This window comes from Oryctolagus cuniculus, chromosome 2 (assembly GCF_964237555.1).
Source record: "Oryctolagus cuniculus chromosome 2, mOryCun1.1, whole genome shotgun sequence".
In the NCBI taxonomy this organism is placed as follows: domain Eukaryota; kingdom Metazoa; phylum Chordata; class Mammalia; order Lagomorpha; family Leporidae; genus Oryctolagus; species Oryctolagus cuniculus.
The window spans coordinates 41,348,030-41,370,484 of NC_091433.1; the positions used below are offsets into that span (position 1 = coordinate 41,348,030).

Sequence of the window (22,455 nt, forward strand, 5' to 3'; positions counted from 1 at the left end):
CTGGCTGCTCTACTTTGGGTCCAAGTCCCTGCTAATGAACCTGGGAAAGCAGCAGATGATGGCTAAAGTGCTTAGGCCCTTGACACCCACATGGGAGACGTGGATATAGCTCTCGGCTCCTGGCTTCAGCCTGATGCAGCCCCAGCTGTTGAAGTCATTTGGGGAGTGAACCACAGGATGGAAGCGCTCTCTCTTTCTCTCTCTCTGTAACTCTGCCTTTCAAATAAATAAATCATTGATAAAAAGCAAGAGAAAAGAAAAATGTATTTTTGAAAGACTGGGTTTCATATCATATTTTTTTTTATGTTTGCTGTAAGCTTTGAATCCTGGCTCAGTTTCATTTACATTTATATGGCTTTTTTCTGTAAATATCTCAGTGCTCTTTATAAAAGTGTATTTACAAATCCTTAATTCCCCTGGAGTCAATGTTAAATGTCACTCTTGACAAAAGAGATGGAGGTACAAGTAAAGCAAGCAGAAAAAATCCAAAGCCAGAAACAATGCTGAATGATTAAAAAGGACGAGTCTGCATCAGGTTCCAAGCTGAGGAGCAGGAAATAGAAGCCCCAAACCTCAAATACCTCTCCTCCAACAACAGCATGTCCAATCTCGTATGTGTAAATGACTTTCAGATGAAAAGTCATTTAATAGTTGAAAAATAAAATATATTTTATTCTCACATAAAAGAAAGACAATGAAATTAACAAAGCTTCACAAATGTATCTGATAAGAACAATTAGGGACAATAATTGCAATAATCACTCAGCTAAAAATGGTGATTGCTATCATTTCTTTCTTTAAGAGGCAGAGAGAGAGAGCATGGAGACAGGGAGAGAGCTCCCATCTGCTGGTTCATTCCTCAAATGCCCACAGCACTTGGGCTGGGCTGGGCCAAAGACGGGAGCTGGGTTCAGTCCAGATCTCCCACATGAATGCAAGGATCAAATTACCTTGAGTCATCACCTGCTGCCTCCCAGGTACACATTAGCAGAAAGCTGAAGTTAGGAGAGCTATATTTATTTACTGAGAATTTAATAAGTTAAGTTGTAGTTTAATTAAGACTTTATTATTTTGTTCTAATGTGTGAATTTATTTAATATTCAAAATAGTCCTATGAGATAGACACTACTTTTATCTCCACTTTACTTCGCAGATAAGGAAAAGGGGACCAGAAAGGCTGGGTAACGTGCCAGGATCAGACAGCTAGGAAGTAGCAGAACCATGACTCGGATCCCAGGCTGCCTGGCTGCCCACTCACTTACTGTTGCCTCTCACTGTATGGCTTCCAGGAATGCACTTAAGAATCCTATGGGCTGGCGCGGCAGCTCACTAGGCTAATCCTCCACCTTGCGGCGCCGGCACACTGGATTCTAGTCCCGGTCAGGGCGCTGGATTCTGTCCTGGTTGCCCCTCTTCCAGGCCAGCTCTCTGCTGTGGCCAGGGAGTGCAGTGGAGGATGGCCCAAGTGCTTGGGCCCTGCACCCCATGGGAGACCAGGAGAAGTACCTGGCTCCTGCCATCGGATCAGTGCGGTGCGCCGGCCGCAGTGCGCTGGCCGCGGCGGCCATTGGAGGGTGAACCAATGGCAAAAGGAAGACCTTTCTCTCTGTCTCTCTCTCTCACTGTCCACTCTGCCTGTCAAAAAAAAAAAAAAAAAAAAGAATCCTATGGAGAATGGGCACCGGCACCTGTAGTCTGAGCCAGGCAAAGTCATTTGCCATAGCCTTCTCAGCTGAACAATGGAAACAAGAGTTCAACAAAACCTTGACTGGTGATAATTAACAGAGATAAAGTGAGAAAGCCTGGGGTTTAAAGACTGGCAACTATTACTGAATAGAATAAATACATCAGAAATGTGAAGAACTTTTTTTTTGGCGCGGGGCGGGGGGTCATCTTCTAATCCAATCTCCTTATCTTACAATGCATGCATAACCTAGAAAGTCACAGCCGACTCAGGTTCTTTTAGCTAGCCCAGTGTAGTTCCCTCCATACTACGTGTAGGAATTTCAGCACATGCATTTCCGTTTTCTTTATTTGAAAGAGTGAGAAAGGGAATGAGAGCTAGGGAAAGGGAAAAGAGTTAGGGAGAGACAGAGACATAGAAAGACCTTCCATCAGTGGTTCACTCCCCAGAGGCCTGCTACAGTGAGAGTTGACCAAGCCAAAGTTAGGTGCCTATAACTCAACACAGGTCTCACGTGGATGGCAGTAATCTGAGGTTAAGCTTCACCTGCTGCCTCCCAGGATGCACACTAGAAGGAAGCTGGATCAGAAACAGAACTGCAACTCAAACCCAGGCACTGGCTCCAATACGGGATGCAGGCATCCCAAGCAGCAACTTAACTGCTGTGCCAAAGCCCCCCTCAGCACAGGTATTTCTAAGGACAATTAAATATTTTAATAAAGTTCATTTATAAAAGATGTAATATTAAGGTAAATTATTTAAAAACAAACCTCAAGGAAAAAGGTAAAACACAAGTACTAAAATCAAGGTTAGTAAATGATAAATCAGTAAGAAAGATTACATTACTGATATATAGCTATGACCCAGCATTAAAGGTTTAAGTGTTTTATTTACAACCAAAAGCTTGTTTCCTAACCTCCAGTATTTCAGAATATGATCTTAGTCACTGGCATTGTGACATACAAGTTAAGGTGTAGTGGGTTAAGCCACCATTATCAGAGTTTCAGTTCAAATCCCAGCTACTCCACTTCCAATCCAGCTTCCTGCTAATGCCCTTGGGAAGTCAGCAGATAATGGCGCAAGTGCTTGGGTCTCTGCCATCTGTGTGGGAGACCTAGATGGAGTTCTTGGCTCTTGGCTCTTGGCTTTGGCCTGGCCCTGTCCTGGCTGGATTTGGGGAATGAAGCAGTGAATGGAAGAGCCTCTCTATCTCTCTTCTTTCCCCTCTCTGGAGCCCTCTCCCTCTCTCTTTGCCTTTCAAGCAAATAAAAATAAATCTAATAATAATAAGATCTTATTTGGAGATAGGATTTTTATAGAGGTGACCAAGTTAAAATGAGATCATTAGGGTGGGCCCTAATCCAGAGTGACTGGTGCCCTCACAAAAAGGGAGTAAGGGCTGACACCATGGCATAGTAGGCTAAGCCTCTGCCTACAGAGCCGGCATCCCATATGGATACCAGTTTGTGTCCCAGCTGCTCCTCTTCCAATGCAGCTCCCTGCTGATGCACCTGGGAGACAGTGGAGGATGGCCCAAGATCCTGGGCCCCTGCCACCCACATGGGAGACCCATATGGAGTTCCTGGCTCCTGCTTTGGCCTGGCCTGGCCCTGGCTATTAAACCATGTGGGGAATGGTCCAGTGGATGGAAGATTTCTCTCTCCCTGTCTCTGTGTGTGTGTGTGTATGTAACTCTGACTTTCAAATAAATAAATAAACCTTTAAAAAAAAAAAATGTTGGAGGGGAAGGCCGGCGCTGTGGTGTAGCGGGTAAAGCTGCCGCCTACAGTGCTGGCATCCCACATGGGTGCTGGTTCCAGTCCCAGCTGCTCTACTTTCAATCCAGCTCTCTGCTATGGCCTGGGAAAGCAGTATAAGATAGCCCAAGTCCTTGGGCCCCTGCAACCACATGGGAGTCCCAAAAGAAGTTCCTGGCTTCGGATCAGCGCAGCACCAGCCATTGTGGCCAATTGCAGAGTGAACCAGAGGATGGAAGACCTTTCTTTCTCTCTCTTCCTCTCCTTCTCTCTCTGTGTAACTCTTTCAAATAAATAAATAAATCTTAAAAAAAAAAAAGGTAGGGGTGGAATTTGGACAGACAGACACGCTGAGAGGGAAGATGATGTTAAGACACGGCCCTCTGCAGGCTGAGGTCACAGATTTAGGAGAGATCCTCTGTCTACAGCCCTCAGAAGGAACCAACCCCGTGGGCCCCTGGATTCTGGCCAGCTCCCCCCTGCAGCCCTGAGAGGTCACAGTTGTGTTGTTCAAGCTGTTCAGTTTGTGGCACTTTGCTCCTGAGTAAACCGACACAACGGCCCTCTGTTTTACATATTTTTTATAAAACAAAGCCCGTATTTAGATCACAGTGTATCTTGGCTTTAGAAGCAGAGATCTGTACACCACTTACTAGGGAGTCATGAAAACTGATTTGTACTGCAATGAAACCCGCGAAACAAGTTGAGAGACTTACTTCACTTCTGAGGAGTTGCTCTGCCTTGCTCCTGTTCATATTTCTGCAGTACCATCTGAACGGAACAAACACATTTAAGGCCTCAGGTTTTTAAAAATTGTTTTTATTCCTATTAGGATTCATAAGGCAATATAGCTCATCAATATCAAATACTCATAACTCAATAAGGACAACCACTAACATTTTGATATATGTAGTTCCAGAGTTTTTTCTACCCATATTTTTATAAAAACACACGCACCAACATTCTTATTGCTTTATTAGGGAATGATCAGATCATACTGGTTATATCATAACCTGGATTTGTCCTGATATCATTTTTGAAAATCAATGTAGCTCTGTGTGTTACGGCATGCACACACCATAACTGATTTAAGATATTCTCCATCATTCAACAGAAAAACCATGTCCAACGTTTCACTGTTTTAATCATAGGAAGAATGGTTTTTACTCTACTGACTCAAACATGTGGGAAATGGCAACTTACTGTCTTTAATTCAATTTTGAAATCCATGCATGAATTTTTCATAGTATTAATTTTCCACAAACTTTTTGAAGACTCACACACATGATTTCAAAAATGTTGCATCAAAGTAGGTTATCTTTTAATTTTATTTTCCATAACTTTTTGAAATCACCTTGTACTAACTCATAATATACTTACAAGTGAAAAAAGATATAAAACAATTTATAGAGCACAATTCCATCTTCTTAAAAACAGTAAAAAGATGGAAAGAAAACATGTCAATGTCAGGTTGACAGAGATTAACTTATTCATGAGAAATTTTTATTAACATTGTTTCATATTATCAAGAATTTTTTAAAAAAACAATCTTTTAGTTAGAAAAACAGGAACAATAAAAGATGTTTTTAAAGACCATTCTGGGAAAAATTATTCCTATGTTGAGTGAATGAACAATGGCCTGTGTTTCAAAGTTGGCAAAGCTGTGATCTGTTTAAAATTAATTCAATTTTATCTGCATGTGTAATTCCATTCACACAAAGTTCCTTCAGGAAAAATGCATCATAGAGACTGATTCACACCATCTTTTTCCATGTTGGACAGCTCAATAAAGGATATATTGGTACTACTTTCTAAAGACAATAAATGTTTTAACTTTAAAACACTAAACTCCACAATGCCTTACATTATTAGGAAAATGAAAACATTTTCTGGTTTTCCACATTCACAAAATGAACTTTTACTTACTCATATTGATCTAAATTGTTTGATTTCTTTCCTGTTACATAATTACTTGGGATATATCCTTCACTCCTAGAAATAAAAAAATTACTCTGTGTAAACATAAATTACTGAGAGGTTATTAAAAGAAAGGACAATTATCAATACCTGGAATAACTAAAATATATTGTCAAGCTTATAAGAAAGACTAGCTTAATTCATTAATTAAGACTCATTATTTCAACATAGCTATATCATCTGACTCTATACAAAGTGCTTCTATATTTGATCCTCACAAAAAATTCTAAGGTAGTCAGGCATCATTGTACCCATTTTCTCATAGGGAAACCAAGGCTCAGAAAGATTAATGTGCTTTCCCAAGGTCCCAAAGCTACCTCGCAACAGGGCCAGAACTTGCACTCTGGACTTGTGACTAGGTCAGGTGTTCTTCTCAATTTATCATAATGCTGCTCCAGAATTCACAATTTCCTTGGATGTTTTAAAGGATCAACTCCTTCAGAAAAGTTAAAGTGGTAGATAAAAACATCCAGCACTCCAATAGCTCAAAAGTCCTTGCAGAAAAGGTTCACATGGCCGGCTCTGTGGCGTAGCGGGTTAACGCCCTGGCCTGAAGCACTGGCATCCCATATGGGTGCCAGTTCTAGTCCCAGCTGTTCCACTTCCAATCCAGCTCTCTGCTATGGCCTGGGAAAGCAATAGAAGATGACCCAAGTCCTTGGGACCCTGCACCCACATGGGAGACCCGGAAGAAGCTCCTGGATCCTGGCTTCGGATAGGCACAGCTCCGGCCATTGTAGCCAATTGGGGAGTGAACCATCGGATGGAAGACCTTTCTTTCTCTACTTCTCCTCTCTCTGTAACTCTGTAACTCTGACTTTCAAATAAATAAATAAACCTTAAAAAAAAAAAAAAACAGAAAAGGTTAAAAACAAACAAACAAACAGAAAAGGTTCACAAAGGTTAGCCCCTGACTTCTGCACTGTACCATCTGGGGTGCTTCCTAAAAAGGTAAATACTTGAGTCATACTTCAAGAGATGTGAGTTAAGAAAAATCTATGTGGGGCCAAACAAACTTCAATTTTACCCCAGTTGAGTCTTCTACACACTACTGCTATAAAGTACCACTATATTGGTAGAAGCCAAGATTTTTAACACTGATAAGATGATAGATATGGACATAGATAAAATAAGAATGTTGAGTAAAAATAATGTAATCTTAAATTCGAATTTGAACTATTAGTAAAAACTCATAAATACACACACACAGGCACCCCTCTCCATTGCACTGAAAAATACCTAGAAGCAATGACAAAATCCAGCAATGATTAGAATCCTAGTAGTGTAACTGTCATCTCTAGATATCATCTTTGACCTAAAATGAGTTGGCATTCCTTGGGGAAAAAATGGAAAATTTCAGTTATTTCCAGGGAAAATACAAGAATAATCTGAGCCATTTTACTGAGTCAGAACACAAAAGTAAAGATTAATAGGATCCTCAACCAACATGGAACAAGTCACACAAAAAGAATGGTGACTGTAATGGATTGAAACCAAACATACAGGCAGCGATGATAACACCAGAAAAAATTACTGGTTACCACTGTTATCACCAGTGGAAGTTCATTTATCAACCTACTGTTCTGAAAGCTGGAAACAGTTAAGAATCAGGATGCTATCTTCTCTTTTCTGCAGAACCAAATGAACTGGTTGGTGAGGCAGTTCTTCCATATCCACAGAGTTACAGAATTAGAAAATTAGCATTTTACAATCCCTTAGGAAATAACAGACCTAAACAACAATCACTAATGGTTGCCAAAATCAGGAGGGGAAACACTGCTGAAGAACTTTATGAAGCAAGAATCAGGCCGACACCTGAGCAGCTGGGCAATCTTAGCATCAAGAAAAGGGGAACAGCCAGCGCTCACCCTAACATGTGTTGAAGCCTCTAGATCCAACGGCCAGTTTGCAGGACATTTAAAACATGGAAGCATGTTGGATACCACCACACGGAGGCACTCAGCTGAATTTAACTATGGCTCATTTTACAGGGTAAATGAACTAGTTTTACCAATAAGTCAAAAATGAAAAAAAAAAAAAGGATAGAGCCATTATAGAATAAAAGAAGCAAAACAGACATTATCAGTCAAAACTGCATAAGTGGACCATGTGAAGACCCTGATTTGAACAAGCCAACTATAAGAATACATATTACAGCTGATCAGAGGAAATAATTAGATCATGGGTACCATCCTTGGACCTGGGACAAAAGACGCCCTGCTCTGATCCCATATTTTTTTAAAAAATATATTTATTTATTTATTTGAGAGGCAGAGTTATAGACAGAGAGAGGGAGAGACAGAGAGGTCTCCCATCTGCTGGTTCACTTCCTAAATGGTCCCAATGGCTGCAGCTGGGCCAATCCGAAGCCAGGAGCCTGGTGCTTCTTCCGGGTCTCCATGTGGGTGTAGGGCCCAAGCACTTGGGCCATCCTCTGCTGCTTTCCCGGGCCATAGCAGAGAGCTGGGTTGGAATAGGAGCAGCCAGGACTGGAACCGGCATCTGGATGGGACGCTGGCATCACAGGCAGAGGCTTAGCCCACTATGCCATGGAGCTGGCCCCAATCCCATATTTTTGAGAGCTCTGCCAAGGCCCATGTTCCCTCAGCCCACTTTTTAGAACATCACCTGGGTAACTGTCACCCCATTATCCCTTGGCCATTTCTAAGGTCCACATGGGCCTTCCCCCTTAGTATATCTTCCAAAAAACAAACTGTGTTGGCTAGCCATGCTTACTTCCTTCCACCAAGGCCCAAGGGATGGCTTTTTCAAGCAATGTGCACAGAGCCCAGATGTACAGGCTAGAAGATCCACATAGTGCATAAGAGATGGAGCCAGGGCAGGAGGGGAGAGGGAAGGGGACAGCCCCAGAGACAGCTTTCCATGCACTGCCACAGTCTGGCATGGATCCCTAAATTCCAACCTCACCTTCCACGCCATTATCAAAACATATCCATCAGGGCCAGGACTGTGGCACAGCTTGCAGTGCTGGCATCCCATATGGGTGCCGGTTCAAGTCCCAGCTGCTCCACTTCCAATCCAGCTCTCTGCTATAGCCTGGGAAAGCATAGAAAATGGCCCAAGTCCTTGGGCCCCTGCACCCATGTGGGAGACCCCAAAGAAGCCCCTGATTCCTGGCTTCAGATAGACGCAACTCTGGCCATTGTGGCCATCTGGGGAGTTATTCAGCAGATGGAAAACCTTCTCTTTCTCTACAACTGCCTCTCTGTAACTCTGACTTTCAAATAAATAAATAAATCTTAAAAATATATATATCTGTCAAATATCTACAAACAGCTTTTTATTTTTAATGATTCAGTATGGTAATGACATGAGGTTTTTTTTTTTTTTTTAAGAAATCCTTTGACAGTTATACTTCAGAGTGAAATTATGTGACTACCTGAGTTTAAGTAGCCTGGATGCTGCTTGGGCTTGCATCCCATACTGGAGCATTTGGGTTTGAGTCCCTGCTCCACTTCCAATTCCAGCTTTCTGCTAATGCACACTCTGGGAAACAGCAAGTAATTGTTCAAGCATTTGAGTTCCTGCCACTCAAGTGCGAGGCCCAGAATTTCTGGGCTCCCAGCTTCTTTCCGCCTAACGCAGCCCCAGTTGTCACCGGCATTTGAGTAGCAAAACAGCTGATGGAAGACCTCTCTGTCTCTGGCTCTATACCTTTCAAATAAAATAGGTAAGTACAATTTTTTCAAAATATTATTAAAATATTGATTTTTAAAGTCAGGTGACAAGAGGCTATATCACACTATCTGTACTTTTGTGAATGTTAGAAATGTTTTACATTACAAAGTTAAAAATGAAAATCTTATACAGTGACTGGCCAAGAGAGGCAGTGAGGACTTTATATACACACAGACACATACATCCTCATATATGGAGAGAGATTCCAAGAAGCAAATTACAATAGGCTACTTCTTTAAAAACTCTAAGATTACTTACTACAGGGGGCACAAACATAAAATGGTAATCTCCTCCAAGATCAAAATAGTCTAATCAAACATATAATGGATGAGAAAGACAGCAGTGCAAAATAATTTAACTTCTGGGGGCCGATGCTATGGCATAGTAGGCTAAACCTCTGCGTGTGGGGCTGGCATCCTACATGGGTGCCGATTTGTGTCCTGGCTGCTTCTCTTCTGATCCAGCTCTCTGCTATGACCTGGGAAAGCAGTGGAAGATGGCCCAAGTACCTGGGCCTCTGCACCCATGTGGGAGACCTGCAAGAAGTTCCTGGCTCCTTGCCCAGCTCTGGCCATTGCAGCCATTTGGGGAGTGAACCAGTGGGTAGAGGACTTTTCTGTCTTTCCCTCTATCTGGAGCTCTACCTCTCAAATAAATAATTTTTTTAATTTATTTATTTGAAAGTCTGAGTTACAAAGAGAGAGGAGAGGAAGAGAGAGAGAGAGATCTCCCATCCGATGGTTCACTCCCCAATTGGCTGCAATGGCCAGAGCTGTGCTGATTCAAAGCCAGGAGCCAGGAGCCAGGAGCTTCCTCCAGGTCTCCCACATGGGTGCAGGGGCCCAAGGACTTGGGTCATCTTCCACTGCTTTCCCAGGCCATAGCAGAGAGCTGGATTGGAAGAGGAGCAGCTGGGTCTTGAACCGGAGCCCATATGGGATACTGGTGCTTCAGGCCAGGGCATTAACCTGCTGTGCCACAGTGCCAGCCTCAAATAAATAAATTTTTTAAAATGTTCTAACTTCTGGAAAGAAGTGACTGATCAACTTGTCCAGAATGCAGAGTAATAACACGTGCTTCCAGCTACGGCCGCCTGGACTGGTCTGATTAGGTGACAGTTACAGCTCTTCCTCCTTTCACCCAGCACTCCCCCACCTGTTGCGTGTCACACAGACAGGGAGCACTGACCCGTATTTATCTCTCGCTCTCCACCAATGAACATCGTTCTTCTCTAGGATGATGTACTCCTGGCCTCTCTCTAGGCGCAGATCATGTGCTTCCGTCGCATAGAAATCATACATCGCCACAACGATTTCCTCTCCGTTATCTTCTTCTTCAGGCGGAACTGGTGGGGGAGGCCTCCGCTAAACAAAGAAGACAACAGCTGAAAGTTTAGTCTCCTCTTGGAAACCGGCCACGGAGTAGATCGCCAAGGGGGTCTGCTCACATCAATAAAAAAGAAGAAAGCAGAAGCCTCAACTCTAATAGAGGTCAGCTCGTCTAATCCCGCGAGTGTCCCATGATGTGGATGCTACTGGATTTCTCGCGAGGCCAGAATGCAGGAGAGGAGCAACACCTGCTTCACACGTTAAAGGGATTCACTCAGCGTCAGGGGGAAGACAAGGGTAAGATGCAAGTAGGAACTAAAGGAAGGCCCACCGTTCAAATGGCCTTCAGTGGAGCAAAGCCCTCACACCAAGGCTCTTCCCGCTCAAAAGAACTTGTACTTCTTTGTGCCAACAGTGGGCAAGGCCTGTGCCGGGGACCTGCACAGTGGGTAAGGCCTGTGCTGGGGACCTACCATGCTTCTGTTTATTCTGACTACTGCTCCCATGATGCAGAGTATTATAAGCCCCATCTTACAACTGAGGTAAGGAGTGCTTTAAGCAACACACCCAAAGCCATTCATATCGGAGTCACGAGAGATCAGATTCTGATGGGGCCCAAGACGCAGGCTTTTTCCACCACACCCACTTGTCAAAGGCAGATCACGAAAGCACAGAAGTCATTCCTCTGTCACAGCATGGTCTCCAGACTGAAATATTCTGTTAAAGTCCCACACCTCTCATCCAACTCTTCCAGCCAAAGGCGGACTTCAAGAGTTCACGGACCAACAGAATTTAAAGATAAGTTGGTTTTGGTGCCAAAAAAAAGTTTGAAATTCATGAATACAATAGATCTTCAAAAGTTCGTGGAAATGCATTTTTAATATATATTTATTTTATGTATTTGAAAAGCAGAGTTATAGGGAGAGAAGGAGAGAGACAGACAGACACACAGATTGTCCATCCACTGGTTCACTCCCCAAATGGCTGCAAAAGTACGGGCTGGGCCAGGTTGAAACCAGGAGCCTGGAACTTCATCCAGGTCTTTCATGTGAGTGGCAGCTGTCCAAGTACTTGAGCCATCTTTCTCTGCTTTCCCAGGCACATTAGCAGTGAGCTGATAGGAAGCAGGGCAGCCGGAACTCGAACCAGCACCCATATAGGATCCTGGCATCAGAGGCAGCAGCTTACGCCACACTACCACAACACTGGCTCCTAAAATTCATATTATCTTAAAAATGCATGAATTTCAAATTTTTTATACCAAAATAAACTTATCTTTTAATTCCACCTTCCAGAAACTTTTTGAAGTACCCTCACACAGGCAAAATGCCAGACAATAACAAGACCCCCAGTGATAAGATCTGATACAATTAAATTGATGTTATTTGACACCAAGAAAAATCCAAATAGGCCAGAGTACATCTGTTCTGGAACAGTCCTGTGGAGAAATAGGGCCACATGAATGAATATCAATACACTTAATAAGCCACAAATGCTCCCCAAACTTAATGGCTTGAAGTCTTCAAATGTAAAGACCAGACACTCACAAGTTAATGACCACTTACCTTCTTTGTTTCTGGTGCTGGAGGTAGTGCTTTTCTTATACCTGAAAATGCCAACAACAAAAACGGGTTAAAATGCCATTTACTATGAACTGAGAAAGACACTGATAGTTTTAAGAAAAAGTGGCAATTAACACATAGATAAGAAACTCACTCTGATTGACGGCATGTTGCTCTTATCACAATTCTAGAACCGAAATAAAACCTGCTTTCACAGCTGGTTGTATTTCTGCCTTTCTGAACAGACTAAAAATGCCATGGGGATTAGGGCCACACCATACTCTTCATTTCCCTTCCACTGCATACACCTTCAATATTGTTTGCTGTGTGAAGCAGTAAGTTGATCTAATGACAACAACGGAGAAATTAATAAGGCAGTCTGCCCTTTCCTCTGTTTCCTAGAGTTTTGGCTGGCTCACAGCTACCCTGCTAATGATGGCAGTTCTCAGCTAGGTGTGGGCAAGGAACCAAATTCTAATCAAAGGCCTCTATGTGGGGCTGGCGCAGTGGTGTAGCAGGTAGGGCTGCCACCTATAGTACCAGCATCACACATGGGCGCTGGTTCAAGTCCTGGCTGCTCCACTTCTGATCTAGCTCTCCACTATGGCCTGGGAAAGCAGTGGAAGATGGCCCAAGTCCTTGGGCCCCTGCACTCACAGTAGACCTGGAGGAGGCTTCTGGCTCCTGGGTCGGGTCGGCCCAGCTCTGGCTGTTACAGCCATTTGGGGAGTGAACCAGTGGATGGAAGACCTCTCTCTCTCTCTGCCTCTGCTTCTCTATAATTCTGTCTTTCAAATAAATAAATATATTTTTTAAAAAGGCCTCTATGTACAAATGGGTTGCATTATTTTTATTTTTTAAGTTGATTTTATTTTTAAACGCCCACAACAGCCAAGGCTGGGCTAGTTTGCTGGTTTCCAGGGTGGGCACTAGCAGGAAGCTCCATTGGAAGCAGAAATGGAGTTGGACCATGAGCAATCTGTTATGGGATGCAGGCATCGCATGTGGTGGCTTAACCTGCTGTGCCACTATCGCTGCCCTGGGTTGCCAACTACGTATCAAGTCCCTGAAAGGCCTTCCTGTGGGCCTGTGGTTTCTTTCCCTCTTTCTGCTACCCAGAAGAGAAAGACTGAGAGCTGGAGTGATCCCCAGAACCACTTGCAAGACCACCCTACCAGCCATATGCCACTGGGCTCCTACCTGGGACTGAAATAAATTTCTCTCTAGTTTAAGTCATTGTAATTTTGGGGTCTCTTCTTAGAGCAGACCAGTCTGTGTGCATTAACTACTGCCAAATCTTAAAAAATTGAAACAATAACAGCCTTGAAGATGTGAATCCTTCTCCTTAATGTGCAGAATTAATGTCAAGACATGCCAGGAGAATCAGGAGGCCAGGCCCCATAGAACTGAGGGCTACATGGGCCGGTGCCGCGGCTCACTAGGCTAATCCTCCGCCTAGCGGCGCCGGCACACCGGGTTCTAGTCCCGGTCGGGGTGCCGGATTCTGTCCCAGTTGCCCCTCTTCCAGGCCAGCCCTCTGCTGTGGCCAGGGAGTGCAGTGGAGGATGGCCCAGGTGCTTGGGCCCTGCACCCCATGGGAGACCAGGAAAAGCACCTGGCTCCTGGCTCCTGCCATCGGATCAGCGCGGTGCGCCGGGCACAGCGCGCCGGCCGCGGCGGCCATTGGAGGGTGAACCAATGGCAAAAGGAAGACCTTTCTCTCTGTCTCTCTCTCTCACTGTCCACTCTGCCTATCAAAAAAAAAAAAAAAAAATTAAAAAAAAAAAAGAACTGAGGGCTACATGGACCAAGAAGGTCGTCTGGTCCAGCCTCCGGCACAGAGACGCACCCTGCTGAATGACCATTCTGCTCACAGCCAGAAGCTTGACCAGCCCTGCCTGGCAGGTGAGGCACTTTGCATGGCATGAGTAGGAAAAGAGAAGTACAGCCTACCCAATTATTCTGAGCGGTCTCTCAGAGCATCAACAATCTGAAACGTGTTTGGCCTGTGACTAAGGGCCTCTCACTTCCAGGATTTAGAATAAGGGTCTTAGGTGTCAAAATATTGATTCATCTGATCATTTACATGGTGGCATCATCATGACACCTCTGTCAAATTAGGAAGCCGCTAGTAAAACCCAAATTGCCAAGCCTCTAGTAAAACCCAAATTGCCAAGCCCCATCAGAATGAGAACAGCCCTACTCAGACTGTAGAGGCACTATTCTAGGAGGTTTCTAGCTACACGTCTGGGAAGAGAACACAGAAACGTTGGAGAAGAGCTGCCGACAGTGCCATATTAGGCTCATGCTGTTAACAGGTTCCTTTTTAACAGGTTTCAACACTGTAACTCCCCAAAGAAGACATTTTGATTCCACAACCAGGTCCCACTGCTAATCAAATATAACTATTCTTATCTACCCTACATTAACATCATAATACAAAGTATGATATACTTGATCAAAATCATTTCACTTTCCCATCATGCTAGTAACACGCTCGTTCTGAGTACAATTATAGAAGATGAATACTCACTACTTTCAAAAAGGTTGTATTTTTCACATCCAGGAGCTAGTTTTTCAGTTTGTCTGCAACACTGATAGCTTCCGTCTGCCCAGAATTTAGGATGATATTTAATCATAATATTATTGTTGTTCTTTATTTCTGTAATTCACAGATATAGTAATGATTAGAGACTACATTACTTATTCCTTGGATGCCCTGTTTATCATAAGAATACTTCAACATCATAGGACTCTGCAGTAAAAGCCAAATGATTCTCTTTCTCTTCCTGTGTTTGGTGAAACACCCTTTTTAGCAGAAGTGACTGCTGCTACATCATGATGGATCAATGTAAAAGTTGCTCCACCACCATTTTTTCTGTAGAAGTGATAAGCATTGTGCAAAAGTAATCACCCATATAACCACTGAGGTATACATCAACCCATCTACACCAAATGTTGACAACACAGGCAATTTCCTAGAAAATACAGAATTGTGTTCTCACGAAAGTCCATGTGTTACCACTTTCAGATATATTACACTTCAATGGAAGCAGGCTTTTCTTTTCTTTTTTAAATATTTATTTATTTATTTGAAAGTCAGAGTTACACAGAGAGAGGAGAGGCAGAGAGAGAGAGAGAGAGAGAGAAAGGTCTTCCGATGGTTCACTCCCCAATTGGCCACAATAGCTGGAGATGTGCCAATCCGAAGCCAGGAGCCTGGAGCTTCCTCCAGGTCTCCCACATGGGTGCAGGGGCCCAAGGACTTGGGCCATCTTCTACTGCTTTCCCAGGCCATAGCAGGGAGCTGGATCGGAAGTGGAGCAACCAGGACTCGAACCGGCGCCCATATGGGATGCCGGCATTTCAGGCCAGGGCGTTAACCCGTTGCGCCACAGCACCAGTCCCAAGAATCAGGCTTTTCTTAAAAGCTACCTATATGCCAGTAGGAAGACTCAGATTTTATTACTTTTTTTTAAAGAGTTATTTATTTATTTATTTTGAACTTCCCAGTTACAGAGAGAGGGTTCTTCCACCTAGTATTTTACTCCCCAGAGGGCTTCAACAGCTAGGGCTGGGCCAGTATGAAGCCAGGATGTTCATCTGGGTCTCCCATGTGGATGGCAGAGGACCAAATGCTTGGACCATCCTCCGCTGCTTTTTCCAAGCCATTAGCAGGGAACTGGGTCAGAAGTAGAACAGCAGGGACTCGAACCATGCCCAAATGGGATTGCCGGTATCGCAGGTGGCAGCCTTATGCACCACATCACAACACCAGCCCCAAGAATTACATTTTCAAAAGGGAAGTTATCTTTAGCATGTTGGTATCATTTATAGTAACAGAATATCCTTGAAGAAAGTCACTCCATGTTAGGAGATTATAAATGCAAGAATTACACTAGCTACATTTCTGTGATAGTGATGGCAATGTTATATCTCCTAAAATTATGAACACATTAATCTTTCATTTATATGAGCTTTACCTTCTTTTAATTTCTTCACCCACTGGTCCCTGCTATGGGCACTAGGTGCAAAAATGTAAAGTGTATTTGCATCGTGGACAACCTAAAATAAAAGAAGAACTCAATGAGAAATATTTAGACACAGCATTTCTGTCTTGCCCAGAGCCCTTGGTACCACAGGCACCAATATATAATTCCTGAATGTCTGAGTAACAGTCAACTACTTCAGACCCAAAGAACCTAACTGCCTTTCTTTAACAAAAAAAAAAAAAAAAAAAAAAAAAAAGATTTATTTATTTATTTGAAAGTCAGAGTTACACAGAGAGAGGAGAGGCAGAGAGAGAGAGAGAAAGTCTTCCATCCAATGGTTCACTCCCCAATTGGCTGCAACAGCCAGAGCTGGGCCGATCCAAAGCCCGGAGCCAGGAACTTCTTCTGGGTCTTCCATGCAGGTGCAGGGGCCCAAGGACTTGGGCCATCTTCTACTGCTTTCCCAGGCCATAGCAGAGAGCTGGATTGGAAGTGGAGCAGCCGGGACTCTAACCCACATGGATGCCAGTGCTTCAGGCCAGGGCGTTAACCCGCTGTACCACAGTGCAGGCCCTTTCTTAAAAAAGCACACTTATTCCTTTGTTTCCACATCAAGAAGGACACACATTTTGCAAGACTCTGTTTTGGGAAAAAAATATCCAGGGGCCAGGCTGCTTCATTAACCTCAGTATTGCTTTCAACCCAATTAACTAAAATTCCTTAAACATATTGGTGGTAACAGGGATTATTCTCAGCCAGTATTTTTCAAGACAATTTGAAATGAGTGGACTTCTCATTCGGCATCACTCCACTGTCAGTGCCACTGTCACTGACTGCAGTGAGACCTCTAGCAAGCCTGGGGTATGTGCCTTACAGACATTCACTCAATCCTACCGCCCAGAGATCAGCCTTTCCATTTTACAAATGAGGAGTGTGAGGCACATCCACAGGCCCTTCACTCCACTGTAACTGCAGGGGGCGCCACTCACACAGCAGGCAATGCAAATGCATCCCCTCATGTTGTGCTGCGGACCTGTCATTCATCACGGGCTGGTGGCATAGAAAGCCAGGACTCTCATTCCAGAGCCCAAGCTCTCCACCATGGCAACTGTTGTAGAGGTCGCCTCTCATGGTCAACTCAATGGTCTTATTTTTCTCCATATTTCATATTAATAACAAAATGAAGCCTGAGAAACTAATTTTGCAGGACACAAAAATGAACCAAACGTCAAACCTGTTTTCGAAATATGTTTAGAAATACCTAATTACCAGATAGGACAGGAGACACAGTATCAGAGAGATAAAGAAGAGCAGATGTGGGAGATAAGTTTCTTCATTCTCTATGTGACTTTCACACCTCACCCAGGTTTTCCCATGCAACCAACTCTGTATGGAGGAATGAGTTTAAAATGCACCATGAAACAGTCATTCTGAATTGACAGAGGTATCTGGAAAAAAACTGCTACAGTTGGGCTTTCAGGTGTATTATAAGAATAATTTACTTTATTACAAACTATTATAATAATTTTATTTACCAAGTGCCTACTCTGGTCTAAGCATTTTATACACATGGCCTCTTTTAATCTGGGTAACAGCCCAGGTGTGTATTAGTGGCTAGAAGCCTCACTTTCCATAAGAGAAAAGCAAAGCGGGTGAGGTTCAGTCACGGGAGTGGGATCTGCTTGATCCCCGAAGGCTTCTCTTATTCATGGGGTTTCTCCTATGCTGCCCCTGACTCTCCTAGAATCTGCCTTTCCAAGCTCCACACAGCCTAACCTACTCTCCAAACTCACCTCCTGTCTGTACCATGAGCTTGTAATTTTGTTAAATCTTGTTCAAGATTAGCTAATAAAACAAAAACCAACACCAACTCAGTTTTGATGTATTACTTAGCTAACTTGGGACACTGGTTTCTCCAGTAAGTTTCTAGAAAACCCCATCCTAAACCCAAATAACAAATCAGCATCTCAGGTAGTTTAGAAGGCAAGAAGAGATATTCAGGGCTCGTGTCTTTCCCTCAGCAAACCCCAGGTCATTCATGTAGGCCCCCTCCTCGGGCATCCGTGTGGACAGCTCCCACGGCAGGGTAGATCTGGGGAGCCAGGTTTCTCGTGTGTCGCGAGTCACCCTCCACAGCAGAGGCTGTGGCAGAAGCCATTTCCAGCAGGAGGAAGCCTCTCCCTCACGGATAGTTAGTTGTGAGCCTCCCTCCTCTTTAAGTCTTTGCTCACTCATTTATCTATTCAGTAGACTTTGTTGTTTGAGAGATGGTGAGAAAGAAACACATACACACACACACACACACACACACAAACACAAACACACCTCCTATCCCCAGTGGTTCATCCCTCAAATGTCAGCAATAGCCAGGGCTGGGCCAGGCCAAAGCCAGGAACTAGGAACTCAATCCAGGTCTCCCACATGGGTTACTCAAAGAAGCATCCACCTGCTGCCTCTCAGGTCTGCATTAACAGGAAATGGGAATCAGGAACAGGAGCCAGGGATAATATCTAGGCACTCCAATGTGAGATGCAGGCATCTTAACAACTAGGCCAAATGCCCAGCTCTCAACAGACTTTTTTTTTAAAGATTTATTTTATTTACTTGAAAGAGTTACAGAGAGAGACAGAGACAGAGACAGGGAGAGGGAGAGGAAGGGGGGGAGGGGGAGGGAGAGGGAGAGGGAGAGGCAGAGAGAGGGAGAGAGAGGGAGAGAGAGGGAGAGAGAGAGAGAGTCTTCCATCTGCTGGTTCACCCCCCAGATGACCGCAACAGCCGGAGCTGCACCGATCTGAATTCAGGAGCCAGGAGCTTCTTCCTGGTCTCCCATGTGGGTGCAGGGGCCCAAGCACCTGGGCCATCTTCTACTGCTTTCCCAAGCCATAGCAGAGAGCTAGATCAGAAGAGGAGCAGCCAGGACTAGAGCCAGAGCCCATATGGGATGCCGGCGCTTCAGGCCAGGGCTTTAACCCACTGCGCCACAGTGCCAGCCCCTCAACAGACTTTTAATGATAGTTGTGGTATAGAAGAAGAAGGGGGCCAGCATTGTGGCACAATGGGTAAAACCACTGCCTGGGATGCTGCATCCCATATGGGTGCCAGTTCAAGTTCCAGATGTTTCACTTCCGATCCAGCTCCCTGGTAATGCACTTGAGAAAGCAGTGGAAGATGGCCCAAGTGCTTGGGCACTTGAACCCATGTGGGAGACCCTAAAGAAGCTCTTGGCACCTGGCTTTGGATCAGCCTACCTCCAGCTGTTGCGGCCATTTAGGGAGTGAACCAACAAATTGAGCATTCTCTTTTTCTCTGTGTCTCTCCCTCTCTCCCTTTCTCTCCCTCTCTCTCTCTCTGTAACTCTACTGAAGGAAGGAAGGAAGGAAGGAAGGAAGGAAGGAAGGAAGGAAGGAAGGATTTGTCAGGGTTGGAGAACACTTTTTCTGCCAAGGGCCATTTAGATATTTATAACACCATCTGTGGGCCACGCAAAATTATCAACTTAAACATTAGACTGCTGCAGATGTATTGAATTTTGAGTCCCACCTGAGGTTATCTTGGCAGGGCCACACCAAGTGATTTCACAGGCTTCCTACAGCCTGTGAGTCAGATGTTCCCCATCCCAACATTAGATAGACAGGCAGATCTGGATTTAAAACCCAGGAAAGACAGGACACCCTTCGGGGAAACTCCCAGCTGCCATCAGACAGGACTCATCCTAGGAAGCAATGAGCAGGTATCCTATAGGCAGGTGGTCCTCTTCCTGCCAGGTCCCTCCAGCCTGTCCCAGGGCTACAACATGCTGCAAGAGGAAGCAACCCCCTTTTGAAAATGTCTACTTCTACTTTTACTTTTTCATCTTGCACCTGAACTGGATGCAATTTAAAATTTTGTTAAATGTATATGCAAGGCAGAGAGACAGACAGCACTCCTATCCAATAGTTCATGCCCAAAATGCCTGCAATAGTTGAGGCTGAAGCCAACAGCTGGGGACACAATCTAGGTCTCCGACCTTTGTGGCAGGAGCCCAGTTACTTAAGGCATCACTGCTGCCTCCTAGGGTTTGCATTAACAGGAAGCTGGAATCAGGAGCCAGAGCTGGAATTCAAACCCAGGCACTTTTAATATGGGAGTGGGCATCCCAAGCAGTGTCTTAACTGCTGTGCCAAATGACTGGCCACCAGTAGTGGTGAAACTTCCTTTAGTAGTTCTTGGGCAGTTCTAGGGGTAGTGAATCTTTGTTAATTGTTCGTACATTTATTCATCTCAACAATTTACAGTAGTTCAAGGATGGAATGCTTTCTATTCTATTTTTATCATCATTCTTTAAAAAAAATTTATTTATTTATTTAATTGAAAAGCAGAGTTACAGAGACAGAGAGATCAATCTTTCATCCACTGGTTCACTCCCCGTATGGCCATAACAGCTGGAGCTGAGCTGGTCCAAAACCAGGAACTAGGAGCTTTTTCCAGGTCTCCCACATGAGTGCAGGGGCAGGCACTTGGGCCATCTTCCACTGCTTTCCTAGGCCGTTAGCAGGGAGCTGGATTGGAAGTGGAGCAGCTGGGACTTGAACCAGAACCCATATGGGATGCCGGCACTGCAGGCAGTGGTTTAATCTACTACACCCAGCACCAGCCTCCCATCATCATTCTTAAAACCAAGCCATGGGCTGGCGCTGTGGCACAGCGGGTTAACGCCCTGGCCTGAAGTGCCAGCATCCCATATGGATGCCAGTTCTAGTACCAGCTGCTCCTCTTCCAATCCAGCTCTCTGCTATGACCTGGGATAGCAGTAGAAGATGGTCCAAGTCCTTGGGCCCCTGCACCCACATGGGAGACCCGGAGGAAGCTCCTGGCTCTTGGCTTTGGCTTGGTGCAGCTCCGGCCATTGCAGCCATCTGGGGAGTGAACCAGTGGATGGAAGACCTCTCTCTCTGTCTCTACCTCTCTCTGTAAGTCTTTCAAATAAATAAAATAAATTAAAAAAAAAAATCCAAAGTTTGCAACGTAGATCCCTTTCCCTGGGGAAAAAAATCTCGGTCCCAGATCAAGAGACATGTAGCTCCTCACAACTGCCTGCCAGCCCCCAAAACATCTCACAGCCCTCAGTTCCCAGTTTTCAGAAGAGGAGAAGGACACGGGATGCTAAATGACTTGAAGCCAGGGTTGCCCCTGTGAGCACTTGGCTCGCTCTGCTCCTCAAATAGAAAAATGCAGATAAAAAGAAAGGGATGCAGGGAAGGAAATGACACGCAAGCCTTCCTCCCTCCATGTAGCAGCCCTGTAGTGGAGAATAATGCAGACACCATTCTAAAACTCTGATACTGTAGCTCACGGCTTCCAGGTCATCTTCATTTCCCAACCCAGTACACGTTCGTTTCAAATGTGGTAGATAATCTCATGGTACCCATGAAAAACCACAGAACAGCACGGGGACATTACATTGAGAAATAGTTCTGCAACCTTCCCCTCAGGACGTGGTGAGACCACAGCTGGGTGAAAGGCGACTTTCACTTGGGACGTTCACTGCTCACTGGAAAACATCAAAACGTCCTCCACCAGAGAAGAGGGGGATTTGCTGCTGCAGGGGGTCCCTGTGCTGCCTGAGTTGTCACAGCATGGGTCCACCTGCCAGGTGCACAGGCCCGGATGCCACACTTTATCCTCCTTGGGAACGTGCATGCTTTAAATTCACAAAGTGGCACTGCATAACCCATTCAGCATTTGGGAGCCTCAGTTTCCTCAGAGGCATCAATGAGAATGCTATGACATGGCCCCTCCTTATGTGACAGGATCATTCTGAGGGGAAAAAATGAAATTACAGGATTACCCTTTAAAAAGCACAGTTTAATCAATATATAATGCTTAGTATATTTTTTCAACATACATAGCTTTGTCATCTCATTTCTGCTTGAGAGGAACTCGCTGCTGCCCTTACTCAGCTCCTCAAAGTCATGGGGAAAACTTCACCCCACTGCACCTGGCCTCAGCCTCTACTGCTTATCCTAACTGCTCCCTGACAAGTCTGAACAGTGGAGAATAAGATCTGGAGTTGAAACACTTGGGACCATTAGCAGAGTCTTAACAGATCAAAATATGAATGAGCCCACATTTCACCAAAGATTTAAGCTATTCACAGGAAAAAGCAATTATTATCAAAGTGGCAAATAAACCCAAAAAGCAGTCGCCAAAGGATGTCAGGAAACTGATGTCAAACAGCAAACATGATTAAAGCTGCCAGCTCACCTGAAATGGATACTTATTTTGACAGGGAATGACAGCGTCATCATTCTTCACTATTTCCACACATTTGATTTTGGAAATATCAATAAATCCTTTTCTGTATTTTTTCTGTTAAAAGAAAAAAAGGGGGGGAGCATTACAAACCATGGCTGATATCAAAAACAATGTTAATAGCACTAATATGTGTTAATGAAGTTATTAAATCACAAATTTCCT

At 44.4% G+C, this 22,455-nt stretch overlaps 1 protein-coding gene across 6 annotated transcripts in view; it reads right to left on the bottom strand.

Annotated features, from left to right (window-relative positions):
- The window catches only part of TEC (tec protein tyrosine kinase), a 122,456-nt gene that overhangs the window by 21,119 nt on the left and 78,882 nt on the right, over positions 1–22,455 (bottom strand). For all 6 annotated transcript variants that reach the window (XM_008248628.4, XM_051831418.2, XM_008248637.4 and 3 more), the window contains 7 exons: positions 22,243–22,347; positions 15,991–16,072; positions 14,541–14,669; positions 12,011–12,051; positions 10,306–10,481; positions 5,368–5,433; positions 4,158–4,212 (listed from right to left, as the gene is read on the bottom strand). In XM_008248628.4, the coding sequence (XP_008246850.1) occupies positions 4,158–4,212; positions 5,368–5,433; positions 10,306–10,481; positions 12,011–12,051; positions 14,541–14,669; positions 15,991–16,072; positions 22,243–22,347 (654 nt within the window). The remainder of the gene's footprint in view (positions 1–4,157; positions 4,213–5,367; positions 5,434–10,305; positions 10,482–12,010; positions 12,052–14,540; positions 14,670–15,990; positions 16,073–22,242; positions 22,348–22,455) is intronic.